A 17902-nucleotide genomic window follows, 5' to 3' on the forward strand; every position below is an offset into this window, starting at 1 on the left:
TAAAAAAAAAAAGAACTTTGAATGTGGTTTTTGTAATGAATTAATTAGAAAAAAATGAATTAAAAAATCTAACAAATATTTTAGAGAATGTTATTGCCAAAGAAACCATGAACTTTGATTTAATAAAATGTTCAAAAGTAAAATAACCTGGGAGAAGCGGCAAGATGGCGGCTTAGGAGGACGCTGGGCTCACCGCACGTCCTGCTGATCACTTAGATTCCACCTACACCTGCCTAAATAACCCAGAAAACCGCCAGAGGATTAGCAGAACGGAGTCGCCGGAGCCAAACGCAGATGAGAGGCCCACGGAAGAGGGTAGGAAGGGCTGCGAGGTGGTGCGCGCTCCACGGACTGGCGGGAGGGAGCCGGGGCGGAGGGGCGGCTCGCCGGCCAAGCAGAGCCCCTGAGTCTGGCTGGCAAAAGCGGAGGGGCCTGACGGACTGTGTTCCCACAACAAGCACGACTTAGCGTCTGGGAGGTCATAAGTTAACAGCTCTGCTCGGAAAGCAGGAAGGCTGGAGGACAAAGGGAGGGAGAGCTGCTGAGCCCCCTGACGACAGAGCTCAGCTTGGTGGGGAACAAAGGCGCTCGCCAGCGCCATCTCCCCCGCCCATCCCCCAGCCAAAATCCCAAAGAGAACCAGTTCCTGCCAGGGAACTTGCTCGCTCCGCGCAAACACCCAACTCTGTGCTGCGGAGCCAAACCTCCGGCAGCGGATCTGACTCCCTCCCGCTGCCACAGGGCCCCTCCTGAAGAGGATCACCTAAGGAGAAGCGATCTAAGCCTGCCCCTCCTGCCCCCGTGCACCTTGCCTACCCACCCCAGCTAATACGCCAGATCCCCAGCATCACAAGCCTGGCAGTGTGCAAGTAGCCCAGACGGGCCACCCCACCCCACAGTGAATCCCGCCCCTAGGAGAGGGGAAGAGAAGGCACACACCAGTCTGACTGTGGCCCCAGCGGTGGGCTGGGGGCAGACATCAGGTCTGACTGTGGCCCCGCCCACCAACTCCAGCTATACACCACAACACAGGGGAAGGGCCCTGCAGGTCCTCACCACGCCAGGGACTATCCAAAATGACCAAGCGGAAGAATTCCCCTCAGAAGAATCTCCAGGAAATAACAACAGCTAATGAGCTGATCAAAAAGGATTTAAATAATATAACAGAAAGTGAATTTAGAATAATAGTCATAAAATTAATCGCTGGGCTTGAAAACAGTATACAGGACAGCAGAGAATCTCTTGCTACACAGATCAAGGGACTAAGGAACAGTCACGAGGAGCTGAAAAACGCTTTAAACGAAATGCATAACAAAATGGAAACCACCACAGCTCGGCTTGAAGAGGCAGAGGAGAGAATAGGTGAACTAGAGGATAAAGTTATGGAAAAAGAGGAAGCTAAGAAAAAGAGAGATAAAAAAATCCAGGAGTATGAGGGGAAAATTAGAGAACTAAGTGATACACTAAAAAGAAATAATCTACGCATAATTGGTATCCCAGAGGAGGAGGAGAGAGGGAAAGGTGCTGAAGGGGTACTTGAAGAAATAATAGCTGAGAACTTCCCTGAACTGGGGAAGGAAAAAGGCATTGAAATCCAAGAGGCACAGAGAACTCCCTTCAGACGTAACTTGAATCGATCTTCTGCACGACATATCATAGTGAAACTGGCAAAATACAAGGATAAAGAGAAAATTCTGAAAGCAGCAAGGGGTAAACGTGCCCTCACATATAAAGGGAGACCTATAAGACTCGTGACTGATCTCTCTTTTGAAACTTGGCAGGCCAGAAAGAATTGGCACGAGATTTTCAGGGTGCTAGACAGAAAAAATATGCAGCCGAGAATCCTTTACCCAGCAAGTCTGTCATTTAGAATAGAAGGAGAGATAAAGGTTTTCCCAAACAAACAAAAACTGAAGGAATTTGTCACCACTAAACCAGCCCTACAAGAGATCCTAAGGGGGACCCTGTGAGATAAAGTCCCAGAGACATCACTACAAGCATAAAACATACAGACATCACAATGACTCTCAACCCGTATCTTTCTATAATAACACTGAATGTAAATGGATTAAATGCACCAACCAAAAGACATAGGGTATCAGAATGGATAAAAAAACAAGACCCATCTATTTGCTGTCTACAAGAGACTCATTTTAGACCTGAGGACACCTTTAGATTGAGAGTGAGGGGATGGAGAACTATTTATCATGCGACTGGAAGCCAAAAGAAAGCTGGAGTAGCCATACTTATATCAGACAAACTAGACTTTAAATTAAAGGCTGTAACAAGAGATGAAGAAGGACATTATATAATAGTTACAGGGTCTATCCATCAGGAAGAGCTAACAATTATAAATGTCTATGCGCCGAATACCGGAGCCCCCAAATATATAAAACAATTACTCATAAACATAAGCAACCTTATTGATAAGAATGTGGTAATTGCAGGGGACTTTAACACCCCACTTACAGAAATGGACAGATCATCTAGACACACGGTCAATAAAGAAACAAGGGCCCTGAATGAGACATTGGATCAGATGGACTTGACAGATATATTTAGAACGCTGCATCCCAAAGCAACAGAATATACTTTCTTCTCGAGTGCACATGGAACATTCTCCAAGATAGATCATATACTGGGTCACAAAACAGCCCTTCATAAGTTTACAAGAATTGAAATTATACCATGCATACTTTCAGACCACAATGCTATGAAGCTTGAAATCAACCACAGGAAAAAGTCTGGAAAACCTCCAAAGGCATGGAGGTTAAAGAACACCCTACTAACGAATGAGTGGGTCAACCAGGCAATTAGAGAAGAAATTAAAAAATATATGGAAACAAACGAAAATGAAAATACAACAATCCAAACGCTTTGGGACGCAGCGAAGGCAGTCCTGAGAGGAAAATACATTGCAATCCAGGCCTATCTCAAGAAACAAGAAAAATCCCAAATACAAAATCTAACAGCACACCTAAAGGAACTAGAAGCAGAACAGCAAAGGCAGCCTAAACCCAGCAGAAGAAGAGAAATAATAAAGATCAGAGCAGAAATAAACAATATAGAATCTAAAAAAACTGTAGAGCAGATCAACGAAACCAAGAGTTGGTTTTTTGAAAAAATAAACAAAATTGACAAACCTCTAGCCAGGCTTCTCAAAAAGAAAAGGGAAATGACCCAAATAGATAAAATCATGAATGAAAATGGAATTATTACAACCAATCCCTCAGAAATACAAACAATTATCAGGGAATACTATGAAAAATTATATGCCAACAAATTGGACAACCTGGAAGAAATGGACAAATTCCTGAACACCCACACTCTTCCAAAACTCAATCAGGAGGAAATAGAAAGCTTGAACAGACCCATAACCAGCGAAGAAATTGAATCGGTTATCAAAAATCTCCCAACAAATAAGAGTCCAGGACCAGATGGCTTCCCAGGGGAGTTCTACCAGACGTTTAAAGCAGAGATAATACCTATCCTTCTCAAGCTATTCCAAGAAATAGAAAGGGAAGGAAAACTTCCAGAATCATTCTATGAAGCCAGTATTACTTTGATTCCTAAACCAGACAGAGACCCAGTAAAAAAAGAGAACTACAGGCCAATATCCCTGATGAATATGGATGCAAAAATTCTCAATAAGATACTAGCAAATCGAATTCAACGGCATATAAAAAGAATTATTCACCATGATCAAGTGGGATTCATTCCTGGGATGCAGGGCTGGTTCAACATTCGCAAATCAATCAACGTGATACATCACATTAACAAAAAAAAAGAGAAGAACCATATGATCCTGTCAATCGATGCAGAAAAGGCCTTTGACAAAATCCAGCACCCTTTCTTAATAAAAACCCTTGAGAAAGTCGTGATAGAAGGAACATACTTAAAGATCATAAAAGCCATTTATGAAAAGCCCACAGCTAAGATCATCCTCAACGGGGAAAAACTGAGAGCTTTTTCCCTGAGATCAGGAACACGACAAGGATGCCCACTCTCACCGCTGCTGTTTAACATAGTGCTGGAAGTTCTAGCATCAGCAATCAGACAACAAAAGGAAATCAAAGGCATCAAAATTGGCAAAGACGAAGTCAAGCTTTCGCTTTTTGCAGATGACATGATATTATACATGGAAAATCCGATAGACTCCACCAAAAGTCTACTAGAACTGATACATGAATTCAGCAAAGTTGCAGGATACAAAATCAATGTACAGAAATCAGTTGCATTCTTATACACTAACAATGAAGCAACAGAAAGACAAATAAAGAAACTGATCCCATTCACAATTGCACCAAGAAGCATAAAATACCTAGGAATAAATCTAACCAAAGATGTAAAGGATCTGTATGCTGAAAACTATAGAAAGCTTATGAAGGAAATTGAAGAAGATTTAAAGAAATGGAAAGACATTCCCTGCTCATGGATTGGAAAAATAAATATTGTCAAAATGTCAATACTACCCAAAGCTATCTACACATTCAATGCAATCCCAATCAAAATTGCACCAGCATTCTTCTCGAAACTAGAACAAGCAATCCTAAAATTCATATGGAACCACAAAAGGCCCCGAATAGCCAAAGGAATTTTGAAGAAGAAGACCAAAGCAGGAGGCATCACAATCCCAGACTTTAGCCTCTACTACAAAGCTGTCATCATCAAGACAGCATGGTATTGGCACAGAAACAGACACATAGACCAATGGAATAGAATAGAAACCCCAGAACTAGACCCACAAACGTATGGCCAACTCATCTTTGACAAAGCAGGAAAGAACATCCAATGGAAAAAAGACAGCCTCTTTAACAAATGGTGCTGGGAGAACTGGACAGCAACATGCAGAAGGTTGAAACTAGACCACTTTCTCACACCATTCACAAAAATAAACTCAAAATGGATAAAGGACCTGAATGTGAGACAGGAAACCATCAAAACCTTAGAGGAGAAAGCAGGAAAAGACCTCTCTGATCTCAGCCGTAGCAATCTCTTACTCGACACATCCCCAAAGGCAAGAGATTAAAAGGAAAAGTGAATTACTGGGACCTTATGAAGATAAAAAGCTTCTGCACAGCAAAGGAAACAACCAACAAAACTAAAAGGCAACCAACGGAATGGCAAAAGATATTCGCAAATGACATATCGGACAAAGGGCTAGTATCCAAAATCTATAAAGAGCTCACCAAACTCCACACCCGAAAAACAAATAACCCAGTGAAGAAATGGGCAGAAAACATGAATAGACACTTCTCTAAAGAAGACATCCGGATGGCCAACAGGCACATGAAAAGATGTTCAGCGTCGCTCCTTATCAGGGAAATACAAATCAAAACCACACTCAGGTATCACCTCACGCCAGTCAGAGTGGCCAAAATGAACAAATCAGGAGACTATAGATGCTGGAGAGGATGTGGAGAAACGGGAACCCTCTTGCACTGTTGGTGGGAATGCAAATTGGTGCAGCCGCTCTGGAAAGCAGTGTGGAGGTTCCTCAGAAATTTAAAAATAGACCTACCCTATGACCCAGCAATAGCACTGCTAGGAATTTATCCAAGGGATACAGGAGTACTGATGCATAGGGCCACTTGTACCCCAATGTTCATAGCAGCACTCTCAACAATAGCCAAATTATGGAAAGAGCCTAAATGTCCATCAACTGATGAATGGATAAAGAAATTGTGGTTTATATACACAATGGAATATTACGTGGCAATGAGAAAAAATGAAATATGGCCTTTTGTAGCAACGTGGATGGAACTGGAGAGTGTGATGCTAAGTGAAATAAGCCATACAGAGAAAGACAGATACCATATGGTTTCACTCTTATGTGGACCCTGAGAAATTAACAGGAACCCATGGGAGAGGGGAAGGAAAAAAAAAAAAACAGGTTAGAGTGGGAGAGAGCCAAAGCATAAGAGACTCTTAAAAACTGAGAACAAACTGAGGGTTGATGGGGGGTGGGAGGGAGGAGAGGGTGGGTGATGGGTATTGAGGAGGGCACCTTTTGGGATGAGCACTGGGTGTTGTATGGAAACTAATTTGTCAATAAATTTCATATAAAAAAAAAAGTAAAATAACCTGGCTTTATTTGGAAGTGACCCACAAAAGCTGTATAGTCCCCACGGAGGACAATAGCAAGGTGTAGCTAACAAGCAAAGAGAAATCTTCCCAGAGTAGATCCAGAGATCCAGAGACCACAATGAACCAAAAAAAAAATAAAATAAAATAAAAAAGAATAAGGGAGTGTACTTCCAGGACAGAATCATTGTGTACTCAAAAAACTTCTCCACCTCTGGGTTAGGGGGGCTCTCAGTGACTCCCCAGCAGGATTCTGTACCTTCTTTAGTCTGGTGATTGCTATGTGACTTTTCTTTATCTCTTTCACGAATGGAGTTTTTACTGAAGTTATCCTATACCTGCCCCAATGCTGGATATTGTGTGCTTCTGGGGGAAGGTGGAAATAATTTTATATATCTTGTATATATTATTACTGGCCAGAAGGAACCACACCTGGACCTGATGAAGAAGACTTCAAATAGCCAGAGATTCTGGACTCTGAGCTGAATGTAGTACTTTGGTTGAACTTTAGGTTATCTCCTTTGGGGAGAGGAAGAGTGTATTTGTCAGGGAATAAGAATGGATGGATATTTGATGTTCAAAAGGGCTGACTGTGGCAGAGACTGGCTAGATATTTATCAAACTTATTACTGTATCCTTTTTTTCCTGGGCACTTGGCTAACATACATTTCTCATGTCGCTTACAGTTAGGTGGAGCTATGTGACTGAGATTTGGCTCAGTGGATTATAGCCAGAAGTGATGCTTATCCAAAAAATATCTTTTGTTCTTTTCCCAACATGTCTCCCATATTTTCAACTATGAGGACTCTTTTTCAATACTGTTAAAAAAATTGCAATTTCATTGATGGGAGACTAGTAAAAGTGCTTTTATGTATTTATCGTTTATTTATTTATTTATTTATTTATTAAAAAATTTTTTTTTCTGTTACTCAGAACTTTTGTTTTTTTTAAATTTTTTTTAATGTTTATTTATTTTTGAGAGAGAGAAAGAGAGAGAGAGAAAGAACATGAGCCAGGGAGGGGCAGAGACAGAGAGAGACACACACATAGAATCTGAAGCAGGCTCCAGGCTCTGAGCTGTTAGCACAGAGCCTGATGCAGGGCTTGAACCCATGAACTGTGACATCATGACCTGAGCCAAAGTCGTATACTTAACTGACTGAGCCACCCAGGAACCCTGTAAAAGTGCTTCTAATAACTGTCAATTGAAAAATTTTGATTGAGATATTCAGTAAATATGCAAAACTTGGTATGGGGAATACAAAAGGGAAACTTGCTCCCTCATGGAACTTGGAGACTAGCTGGGGAAACAGTTATCAATTAAATAATCACTTACATGCAGTTGAGAGTATATGACAAATGAATGGTGCCTGGACTGGGGTCAGCAAAGGCTTTCCAGAGGAAATGACAATTGAGCTAAGCTATGAAAGATGAGGAAGAATTACTAGGATAAGAAGTAATTCCTGCTTGGAGTTCTAGGTCATGGGAAAACCATTTGCAATGGCCCAAGGGAGGGAAGCACAGACATAATTTCAAAGAAGTACAAAAAGAACTTATGAGGCTACGGTTCTGGGAAGGAGCTGGAGAGGGGTAGCCTGCAGCTATCTGAAAAATAGGACCTTGTAGTCAGTGCTGTGCTAGTAAATGTTTATTAACTGGCTATGGTGGGGCAGAGGGAGGAAGCCTGATTTATAGTCTTTGCCAATTTCCATGGTGTAAATACTTTAATGTAGCCAATTTCAAGCTACCAATGTTACATCACTGATTAGGGGAGTTGCAAAGAGATGTGCACAGTCTGTTCTTTCCATAGTTGGGGCAAACACCTTTCACACACCACTTGAAATATTCTTAAATTTACTTCTTATCCAGCTACTGCAGTAGAGGCTGCTTCCTTCTCCAGGCTTCCCTGACTCCTTCCCGGCTTGGGACACCAACAAAAATGGGCTCAACACTGGCACATGAGCAACAAGGAAGGGAGGATAAGAGCCAATGGGTAAATGTTTCCTCCTTTCTTTCCCTGGGGATAACAGTCTCAGTTACACTATATAAACTTCTCAGAAGGTCCTAAACAGTTAAGCAACCAGTTTCTTGTAGTGATGCTCAACTCAGAAAGGTTTCTTACATTACCTTTCTTTCTTGTTTATTTCCTCATTGTTCTTTCCTGTTCCTTGAGCTCACTTTCTTAAAATACCCTCTTAAAAAATATTTTGATGGTGAGTTGTCAGTATTTGGTAAGAGACAGTATGGAATGTGAGGGAAAGGAAGAGTCAAGAAAGGATAATTCTTAGGCTTTAAAACTTAATGAACTGGAAGATAGGAGTTGCCACTTTCTGAGACAGGAGAGTGACCTACAGTTTTCAATGGGCATAAATGTAGAATTGAGGTTTGGATATTATGTTTAGTGTGTCTATTATACATACAAATGAAAATGTCAGATAGGTAGTGTATAAGTGTGGGCTCAAAATTGGAGTCACTAAAGTACAGATCAATATTGTCTAATAGAAATATTATATGAACCACAAATGTGATTGAGAACTTTCTAGTGGCCACATTGAAAAGATAAAAAAGAAATAGGTAAGGGGCACCTGGATAGTTCAGTTGAAAAACCATGTAACTCTTGACTTGGGGTTGTAAGTTTAAGCCAAACATTGGATATAGAGATTCTTAAATAAACTAAAAAATCAGAAACCGATAAAATTAATTTTAATAACAGGTTTATTTAACTCATTATAGCCACGATAGTCAATATAAAAATTGTTAGTATTTTACATTATTTTACATTTATACCCCAAATCCAGTGTATATTTTAGAAATTGGTGTAGCCACATTTCAGGTGCTCAGTAGCTATAGTTGGTGAGTGGCTACTGCATTGAACAGCATAGATATCATTTTAATTTACAATCATAGATAATATCAGCAAATAAATAAATGTAGGTAGAGAAAAAATATCCAAGGACTAAGTCCTGGAGGTTTCTGACATTTAGAGGGTAAGAAGAGAAGTGCCCAGCAAAGGAATTAGAATGAAGAGCTGGGGAAGAAATCATGAGAGTGTGAAATATATTACTCATATTTCAGTAAAGGAGGAGGAATGCCTTAGACAGGAGCAAGGAAATCTCATCCATTGTCCTAGAAGAAAGACAGGGCCATGGGCACAGGGACAGTCTCATTGGTAGATTAGATGGTGGGATTGGTACTGTTTGTTTGTTTATTTCAGTGAAGTTAGAAGTAAGGTCTTCACTTGAGGAAGGGATGGGAAGTGTTGTGTTTTGAGGAGTGAGGAGAAGAGTGAGTTAATCATAATCTGAGAAAGTGTGGAAGTGCACGGACTAGGAAAGGTAATTTTCTGTGAAAAATGCCCCCCCTTTTTTAAAAAATTCTTAAATTTTTTTTAACGCTTATTTATTTTTGAGACAGAGAGAGACAGAGCATGAATGGAGGAGGGGCAGAGAGAGAGGGAGACACAGAATCTGAAACAGGCTCCAGGCTCTGAGCCATCAGCACAGAGCCCGACGCGGGGCTTGAACTCACGGACCGCGAGATCATGACCTGAGCCGAAGTCGGACGCTTAACCGACTGAGCCACCCAGGCGCCCCCCCGCCTTTTTTTTTTTAAGAGAAAAGAGAAATAGTTGGGAAGTGTCAGTAAGGATTAAGAAAGAATCTGACTTTATCTCTAGCCCTAGATTACGGGAAGGGTGAAAGAGAATAATGGTTACCCCGTGAGAGAACTGTTGAAGAAGTTGTGCCCTTAGGAAAATAAGGGTTAGAACAAGAAGACAGTGCAAACATAGAATATAGCTAGAATATCAGTTCAGCTGATGAACATCTGGGGTTTCTTAGGGTACAGTGAAGAGTTTGGGGAGGCAATTCAAGGAAGGATAAAACAGTGGGGGTCTGTGGAGATTAAGGTCAAAAGCAAAGAATGAGAAGACAAGTTCAGAGGGTCTTTTATGGAAGACAGGTAAAATGTTCAAATGGTAGTCTCCTTTTGGGGATTGTTTTCTTTAGCGGTTTGTGATCACGAGGCCAAGGATGTTGGGGGTGAGGGATATGGGAAAGGAGTGAAAGTTTTATCAAGAGCACAAGGATGACAGTGGTCCTCCTGAAAATCCTATTATAGGCTCTGTTGAAGCCAGAGACATTTTACTGGGAGCTTTTGCATGTGTCCCACCAGACAGCTGTGAAGTGCTGATCTTAGAGTTTATATTTGAATTAAAATTGGAATTCACTTCTTAAAGTTCTTATCTCAAAAAGTGTATATTAAGTTTGTAACTTGCATCTATTTTTTAAACATATTCCTAATATTCACTTCAGTGTGAATGGAAGCATGATCTAAGATATCAGCAGTATTAATTCCAGAACTTGATTAAAGTTTGTGAGATTAGAAAGAAAAGTGAGTCCTGTGTGTGTGATACATGTACCTTGCTCATGCTGCACTGACAGATCAGCTGCATTATCTTCCATAAGCTAAACATCTGTATGAGAAGAGGCCAAACATTCCTTGAATTTGATCCAAGGATATCAACTTTAAAAATACACTGGGGGCACCTGGGCGGCTCAGTCGGTTAAGTGTCCGACTTCGGCTCAGGTCATGATCTTGCGGTCTTTGAGTTCGAGCTCTGCGTCCAGCTGTGTGTTGACAGCTCAGAGCCTGGAGCCTGCTTCGGATTCTGTGTCTCCCAGTCTCTCTGTCCCTCCCCTTCTCATGCTCTCTCTCTCTCTGTCTCTTTCTCTCTCTCTCTCAAAAATAAATAAAGATTTTAAAAAAATTAAAAAAAAATAAAATAGGGACCCCTGGGTGGCTCAGTCGACTTCAGCTCAGGTCATGATCTCCCGGTTTGTGAGTTCGAGCCCCGCGTCGAGCTCTGTGCTGACAGCTCAGAGCCAGGAGCCTGCTTTGGATTCTGTGTCTCCCTCTCTCTGTGCTCCCCCACTTGCGCTCTCTCTCTCTCTCTCTCTCTCTCAAAAATTAATAAACATTAAAAAAAATTTAAATAATAAAATAAAAATACACTGTAATAGGGGCGCCTGTGTGGCTCAGTCAGTTAAGTGTCTGACTTTGGCTCAGGTCATGATCTCACGGTTCGTGAGTTTGAGCCCTGCATCAGGCTCTGTGCTGACAGCTTGGAGCCTGGAGCCTGCTTCAGATTCTTTGTCTCCCCCTCTGCCCCTCCACAGTTCATGCTCTGTCTCTCAAAAATAAATAAATATTAAAAAAAATAAAAAAATAAAAATACACTGTAACAATTATAATATCAAGTATCTTTAGTAAATATGTTCTCTGTGTTTACATGTAATAAATGCCCATATTTTTTTTCATAGAGCAAAATCAGAAAAAATATAAAATGATTTCTTCTTTGACTATATAGATATTCTACAGTACTGCTTAACCATTTTGTACTGTCAAGCTGCCAACAATTTATGAATCTTGATAATTAGAAGTCACATGTGAAAATCTGGTTTTGTAATATAAAATATTAGACTATAGTTACTATATAGTTTTCACTCATTTATGTATTCCTTTAGGAACAAAAAAATACTTAAGTTTAACTTTGAGTCATTTAAATTTGAAAACAGATTAATTAAACTCAATGAGCTCTCCTGATATTCATGTCAAGCAAATATATTTAAGGTCAATATTGGATTGTTCCTTAACCAGTTTGGAAAGGAGTAAATGTGTGTATGTTCGTGTGTGTATGTGTTTTTATGTGTGTATGTATTCTTTGGTCTCCAAACAAATATTCCTTTAAATATAAAATGAAGGCAGAATGAATTTTAATAATGCTTTAAAATAACTATGTGGCTGGAAAGCACTGGAGAAACCTATCAGGAAAAATGACTTTGTGCTATGTTGATTTATTTTCTTCTCAGTTGTGAAAACTTACCAAACAATTTTTTTTGATCATCAATGTATATAAAATCTTCTGTTTTATGTTTTAATGATTTTAAATATATATATGATTTCAACAAATATATTAAAATTGTTTTTTACTCATTCCTACAAAATTATTTAGAAGAATTTGAGGCCAAGTTCCATAACAATATATAACAAACATGGAATCTAGAGGCTCTTTTAAATGAGGTGGAAGATTATATTGAATTTTATATTACAGAATAATTTGATTTTTGGAGCTTTGGAACTTGAAGCATCTTCCTCCACATATGAAAACAGACTCTACTTGAGGAATTTCTAGATGAGGGAATAAATTTGGGATAATCACACAGAACTTTGCAACCGCTTCTCTGCTTCTCTTAGTTTCTTTCTGGTTTAGATTGCTATGTTTCTTCCCATTTCTTGTCAGTAATTTTCTTTTGCTTGCCTATGCTCTTGAGGAAAGGACTTAAGGATTAAGATTAGCAAATTATATATTTGAGTGACACATGTCTTGAACACAGTTCTTTCTTCCTTATACTTTTCTTTCTTTTTTTTTTATGCTGACCTGGTAAGTTCTGAAATAGATGCAACGTGGAGACTCTAAGATAGGAGACTCATTGCTCTATAGGAACATGGTTTATTACATTTAACTAGTCATAAAGTTCATTAACTTTTAATAAAGTAATAGTATCTTAAATATAAAAATTATTAAACAATACAAAGGATTTAGAAACAGTTGAAAGGCATTTTTTTTTTTTTTTTACCATTTGCCTTCTACTATTTTATTAGCCCAGAGGATAATTTAGGGAATTACAGAAATCTTTGGGTAGAGTAGTGACTTGCAGAGGTTTTATGATTAAGTACATTTGTTCTATGTTTTGCATTTGACAAGGAATACAAGCAGAGGAGAGCTGAGGCTAGTGAAATATTTTACAGTGGGCTAGTGTTCTTCCTAAGTCATTTGTACATAAGTTCTCTGTAGGAGTAAGTAATACCAGCTTCCCTGAGGAACTAAAATGAGAGTCCTTGCTTCCTAGGAGTAGTTTCCTATTTGCAGTGAAAATCTTCAGTGGACCTTTGTTGCTTTTGACTTCACAGCATCCTTTAACCTTACCTCTGGTAACAGCTCTCAGGTTTGACTTTGGAGAAACATTTCCTCCCACTTTGAGTCTGTGCAGTGCAGAAAGGGCTGTCACCCACCGTCTAGCCCCAGGCTTGGCATGTGATTCAGGCACAAAGAGATGAGCTTATTCTCCTGACCACAGTGATGGGTGGAATGGTTGGGCTTAAAGGAGGAAGAATGATGTGAGCCTGGAGGTACCAGAGAATATAGCACAGGAATTCTAGAGTAGAGTCAACGTGGAAGAGTAAGCTGAATGATGCAGATAAATAAGCCCTGATGACATTGTTTAAGCCTCTGATGCAAGCTTTGATGAAGACAGACTTTACCTGGATTTCCCAGTTTATGGGAATCAGTGAACTCTGCCCTTTGGAGAAGGCAGATAGTTCAGTGGCTTGGAACATGGGAGTTCAACTCCCTAGATTCACATCTCAGCTTTCACACTCATCAGTTTCTTTGATTCCTTTTAAGGTATTTGGTTTTCTGTTGGTTTTTTTTTCTTGGTAGTCTGATGGAAACACCGTCCTTATCCAGTCAATGTAGGAAAAACTCCACTTAAGGTGTGTGTAACAGGCAGAATCATAGCCACTCAAAGATACCACATTCCAAATCCTGAAACCTATAAATGTTCCCTTATTCAGAAAAAAGGATCTTTCGAGATGTGATTAGGTTAAGGATATTGGGCTAAAGAGATTATCCTGGATTATTCCAGTGGGCCTTAAATGCCACACAAGTGTTTTTATAGGAGAAAACCAGAGGGGGATTTTAGACACATAGAAAAGGAGACACAGAGTAACCATAGAAGCGGGATCGGAATGATATGTCCACAGGCCCAGGACGGCTGGCAGCTACCAGAAGCTGGGATGGAATGGATTTGCCTGTAGAGACTGAAGGAGTGGAGTCCTACTGACATCTTGACCTTGGACTTCTGGCTTCCCACACTGTGAGAGGACACATCTCTGTTGTCTTAAGCCACCATATGTTATAACAGTCATATAGAACTAATATAATGTCCTTCCAAAAGTAGGTTTCAAGACATCATTGAAAAATAACCTCTTTGTTATAATGAGTGCAAAAGTGTGATCAGTAGGTCAATTGTTTCAACTTTCATTTCCTCATCCATATGTTTATTCAGCAATTGTATTAAGCTCCTCCTTGAATTAGATACTACATACCATGGCCCCTGACCTCCTGAAGCTTTCAGTTTAGCATAAATTACTTTCCCTTTCTCTCTTTCTCTCAAAAAATATACATATTGCAGGGTGGGGTTTTTTTTTTGGGGGGGGGGGTGGAGATTTTTCAAGGTGGGAGTCCAGCGTTATAAGTAACTGTCTTTTCCCTTCTGAATTAAGAACCAATTGAATGCGGAAGACACAGGAGTTGGACAAATGGAGATTAAAATGTTCGTTTTGTTACAGAGAAAACTGATGGGAGAATATGGCACTGGATAAGTAGCCCTGTGGCTTAACCACCCCCCACCCCCACCCCACCCCTACACATACACAGAGCAACACCTGCCCTCTAATGAAACCTATTGCAGAGGAGAGTGTATTTGCTTGCTCCATTCTTGTAGGCTGGAGACACTCTGAAGGGACCAAGCCCAGCTTGGCTCTTCTAGTCAGAATGAGGAAGGGCACAGGGTGAAGGCAGGCCTTGGCCTCTCACAAACCAAAGTCATGAGCCTTTCTGTCTAGCCATACCCTCATCTCCTTTGTGTCTCTGAAGTAAGGGAAAACATAAATATATGTGTGCTCCCCAGTAATACAGATTCCTATCGTCAGAGGCCACCATGTTACCACTTGCAGGATTTGCCTATTGTCTGAGGTTTACATACGTTTTGGAGGGTTTGGAAAAGAAACAGCCATAAACTGGGTGTTAAGGTAATTAAATCTTTTACTGAGTGGCATGTAATTTCCTACTTGCTTTGGGTACTTTGGGATTTAAAAAAAAATGTAAGCCATGGAACATTTCCTTCCTCTTAGTGACTTATATTTAGCCAAGAGACCCATAATTATTTTTGTCCTACTGTGTGGAAGTTAGTCAACCCCAACCACTAACATGTTTATTACTTTAACCTATTTCAGGCACAGATCTGATTGCTGGATAATTAGTACATCAAGTAGAGTTAACTTTCAACATTTGAGGTTGAACATCTTATTAAGATCTTGGTTGTCTTTCAGAGATAATACCTTTCTGAGATTGATATATGTGTAAAAGAAATCAGCAGAGGCTAACTTAATTGTCTTCTCTTTTTACAAATTTTAATGTGAATTTTTTTTTTCCCCACTGACCTCCACGTAAACTAAAGAATACTGTTAAGACAATAATCCCATTTTCAGTCAGAGATAGTCTTTGGTCATTTCGAGCCTACATTATTAACATTATCAACACGCTCCCCTAACTTGTCTCCCTGCCTCTGGTCAAAATCTGATTCAATCTTTAAAAAAAACTTATGCCAGAGTGATTTTTGTAAAATGCAAATCCTACACTCTCTTTTTTTCAAAAATCCTTCAATGTTTCCCCAGGGCCCACAGGATAATGGAGGTAAAATTATATATTTATGTATCCTAACCATGAATATTTTTTAAAAGTTGGATCAATCATGATAGAAGAAAGACTGAATTCTCTCTCTATTCTTTTTATGGAAAATAAGAAATTTTTGTTATATGAAGCAATAATCAAGGAATACAGAGCCAAAAAAGGAGGTAAAAGGTATTACAGTGGTATCTCTGGTAGGTAATTAACAAAAATACTGTTATTTATCTGGATTTTATGATGTTGTGATTACTTGTCAGCTTTAAGAATTTGTTATTTATGGTGATAACCTTCTCTAATTCTAAATATTCACGTTCACACCTCATTTTGTATTTATGCTTTTACAGACACTTTCTTTAGTATGTCCCCACAAGTTTTATAATTTTCAGTCCCTAAAATACCTGGATTCACTACCAGTGGAGGCCCAAAGTTAAGCAGGAAATTCAGAAGCTACTGTTATAAAACAGAAATAGTAAGATGGTGATTTGGATTAGGGTGATAGCAAGTATTTAGGCTTTGGGAACCTTCAACAAGATTTGCTGATGAGTTGATTACTGGATGTTTTTGGAGAGAAAAAAGTCAGAGATGAGCAGTTCATCATCAATTCCTATTGAAGGTTCTACTTCAAAACAAACCTGAAACATAAATGCTTTTGTCCCAAGTTAGTGAGGGTAGAGTCACCATTTAGCAAGATGGAGAAGTCTATGGGAAGAACAGATTTGAGTCTTATGACCAGAAATTCAGTCATTTAAATTTAGTCATATAAAATCTGAGATATCAGTTACACATCTAGGTGAAGATATTGAATAGAAAGTTGGTATTTGGATTTGGAGTTCATGGCAGAGGAATAGGCTCAGATATCACTTTGGGATACCTCAGCTTATAGACAGTATTTAATGCCCTAAGGCTATATGATATATCATAGGAGTGAGTTAAGAAGTCTATGAGAACCTAGCAAAGATGACTGAAAAAGCAACAGCAAATGAGGAAGGAAAAAAACAAGTAAACAAACCTCAAAAAGGACACTGGGATATGCTGAAAACTGAGTGAAGAGGATGTTTCAAGAAGGGAGTGATTGATTAACTGTCAAATTCTGTTTATAGATCAAGTAAGGTGAGGACCGAAAATTGACATTGGATTAACAATGTGGAGGTCAATGTTGACCTTAACACCCACTGTTTCAGTAGCGTGTTCAATTCAAAAGAGAATGGGAAGAGAGAAATGAGACAAATATAAGAGTTATTTCAAGGAATTCTATTATAAAGGAGAACACAGAAACTGGGTGCCTATTGGGGGAGGTGAGATCAAGAGAGTAGTATTTTTGTTTACTTGTTTGTTTTAAGATGAAAGAAATTACAACATTTCTGATGAGAACATTCAAGAGAAGAGGAAAAAATTATAATAAAGCAAGGAGAAGGGAATTATTGGGGCAGTGTCCTTGAGAAGGTGAGAGTAGAGGAGAACTGTTGGACACATAGAGGGGTTGGCCTTATATTGGAACGTGGGTATTTTCACTGGCAATAAGGAAAGGCAGAGAGTGAATGCATACAGATGTGGTCAGGAGGATAGCTTTGGTGGTGTCTTTTTTTTTTTTAATGTTTATTTCCAAGAGAGACAGAGACAGAGACAGAGCAGGGGATGGTCAGAGAGAGGGAGACACAGAATCCAAAGCAGGCTCTAGGATCTGGGCTGTCAGCACAGAGCCTGAGGTGGGGCTCAAACCTACAAACTGTGAGATCATGACTTGAGTCGAAGCGCCCAACTGACTGAGCCACCCAGGTGCCCCCAGTGGTGTCTTTTGATTGCTTTTGTTTTCTCAGTGAAATTGAAAGCAAGGATATCAGCTGAAAGTATGGTCGGGAAAGTGTTGAAGGTTTGAAGAGAGAGTAGAAAAATGTGAAACAGAGAGGGGAGAATGAATGGACTAAGGAATTGTGTTGTGACTACTGGATACATTAGGCCCACTTGGGTTCTCGTTCATGAATGTGAAATGAGGTCAATCATGTTTTTGTTTCCTCCTCTCACATCAATCATGCAGGGTGCAAATACCACACAAGAGGTAGAGATGTAGATTCAAGTAGGGTTTTGTGTTTTCACAAATGAAGATGACAAAATGCAGGAGGGTCAAAAGAGCTGAGGGTCTGTGAGAGAATGAGCATGGGGACGGACTTGGAATTGCAACTGGCTAAGGTATAAAGGTGGCAAGGGAGTGTGGGAAGGTGGTAGTATCAGTGAATAATAGGTCCTGGTAGGGGTCAAAAATTGTTGGCAATGAGGAATAACCTAAAT

At 39.7% G+C, this 17902-nt stretch overlaps 1 protein-coding gene across 21 annotated transcripts in view; it reads left to right on the top strand.

The window, feature by feature from the left end:
* IQCM (IQ motif containing M) overlaps positions 1 to 17902 on the top strand; it is a 674133-nt gene that overhangs the window by 110400 nt on the left and 545831 nt on the right. Inside the window, exon 1 of one of the 21 annotated variants that reach the window (XM_045056880.1) lies at positions 14358 to 15810. The exons of the other annotated variants lie outside the window; for them this stretch is intronic. Coding sequence (XP_044912815.1) covers positions 15639 to 15810 — 172 coding nt within the window. The 5' untranslated portion in view covers positions 14358 to 15638. Of the gene's footprint in view, positions 1 to 14357; positions 15811 to 17902 lie in introns of those variants that run through there. 21 annotated transcript variants of the gene reach the window in all.

Source organism: Felis catus, chromosome B1 (assembly GCF_018350175.1).
Source record: "Felis catus isolate Fca126 chromosome B1, F.catus_Fca126_mat1.0, whole genome shotgun sequence".
NCBI lineage: Eukaryota > Metazoa > Chordata > Mammalia > Carnivora > Felidae > Felis > Felis catus.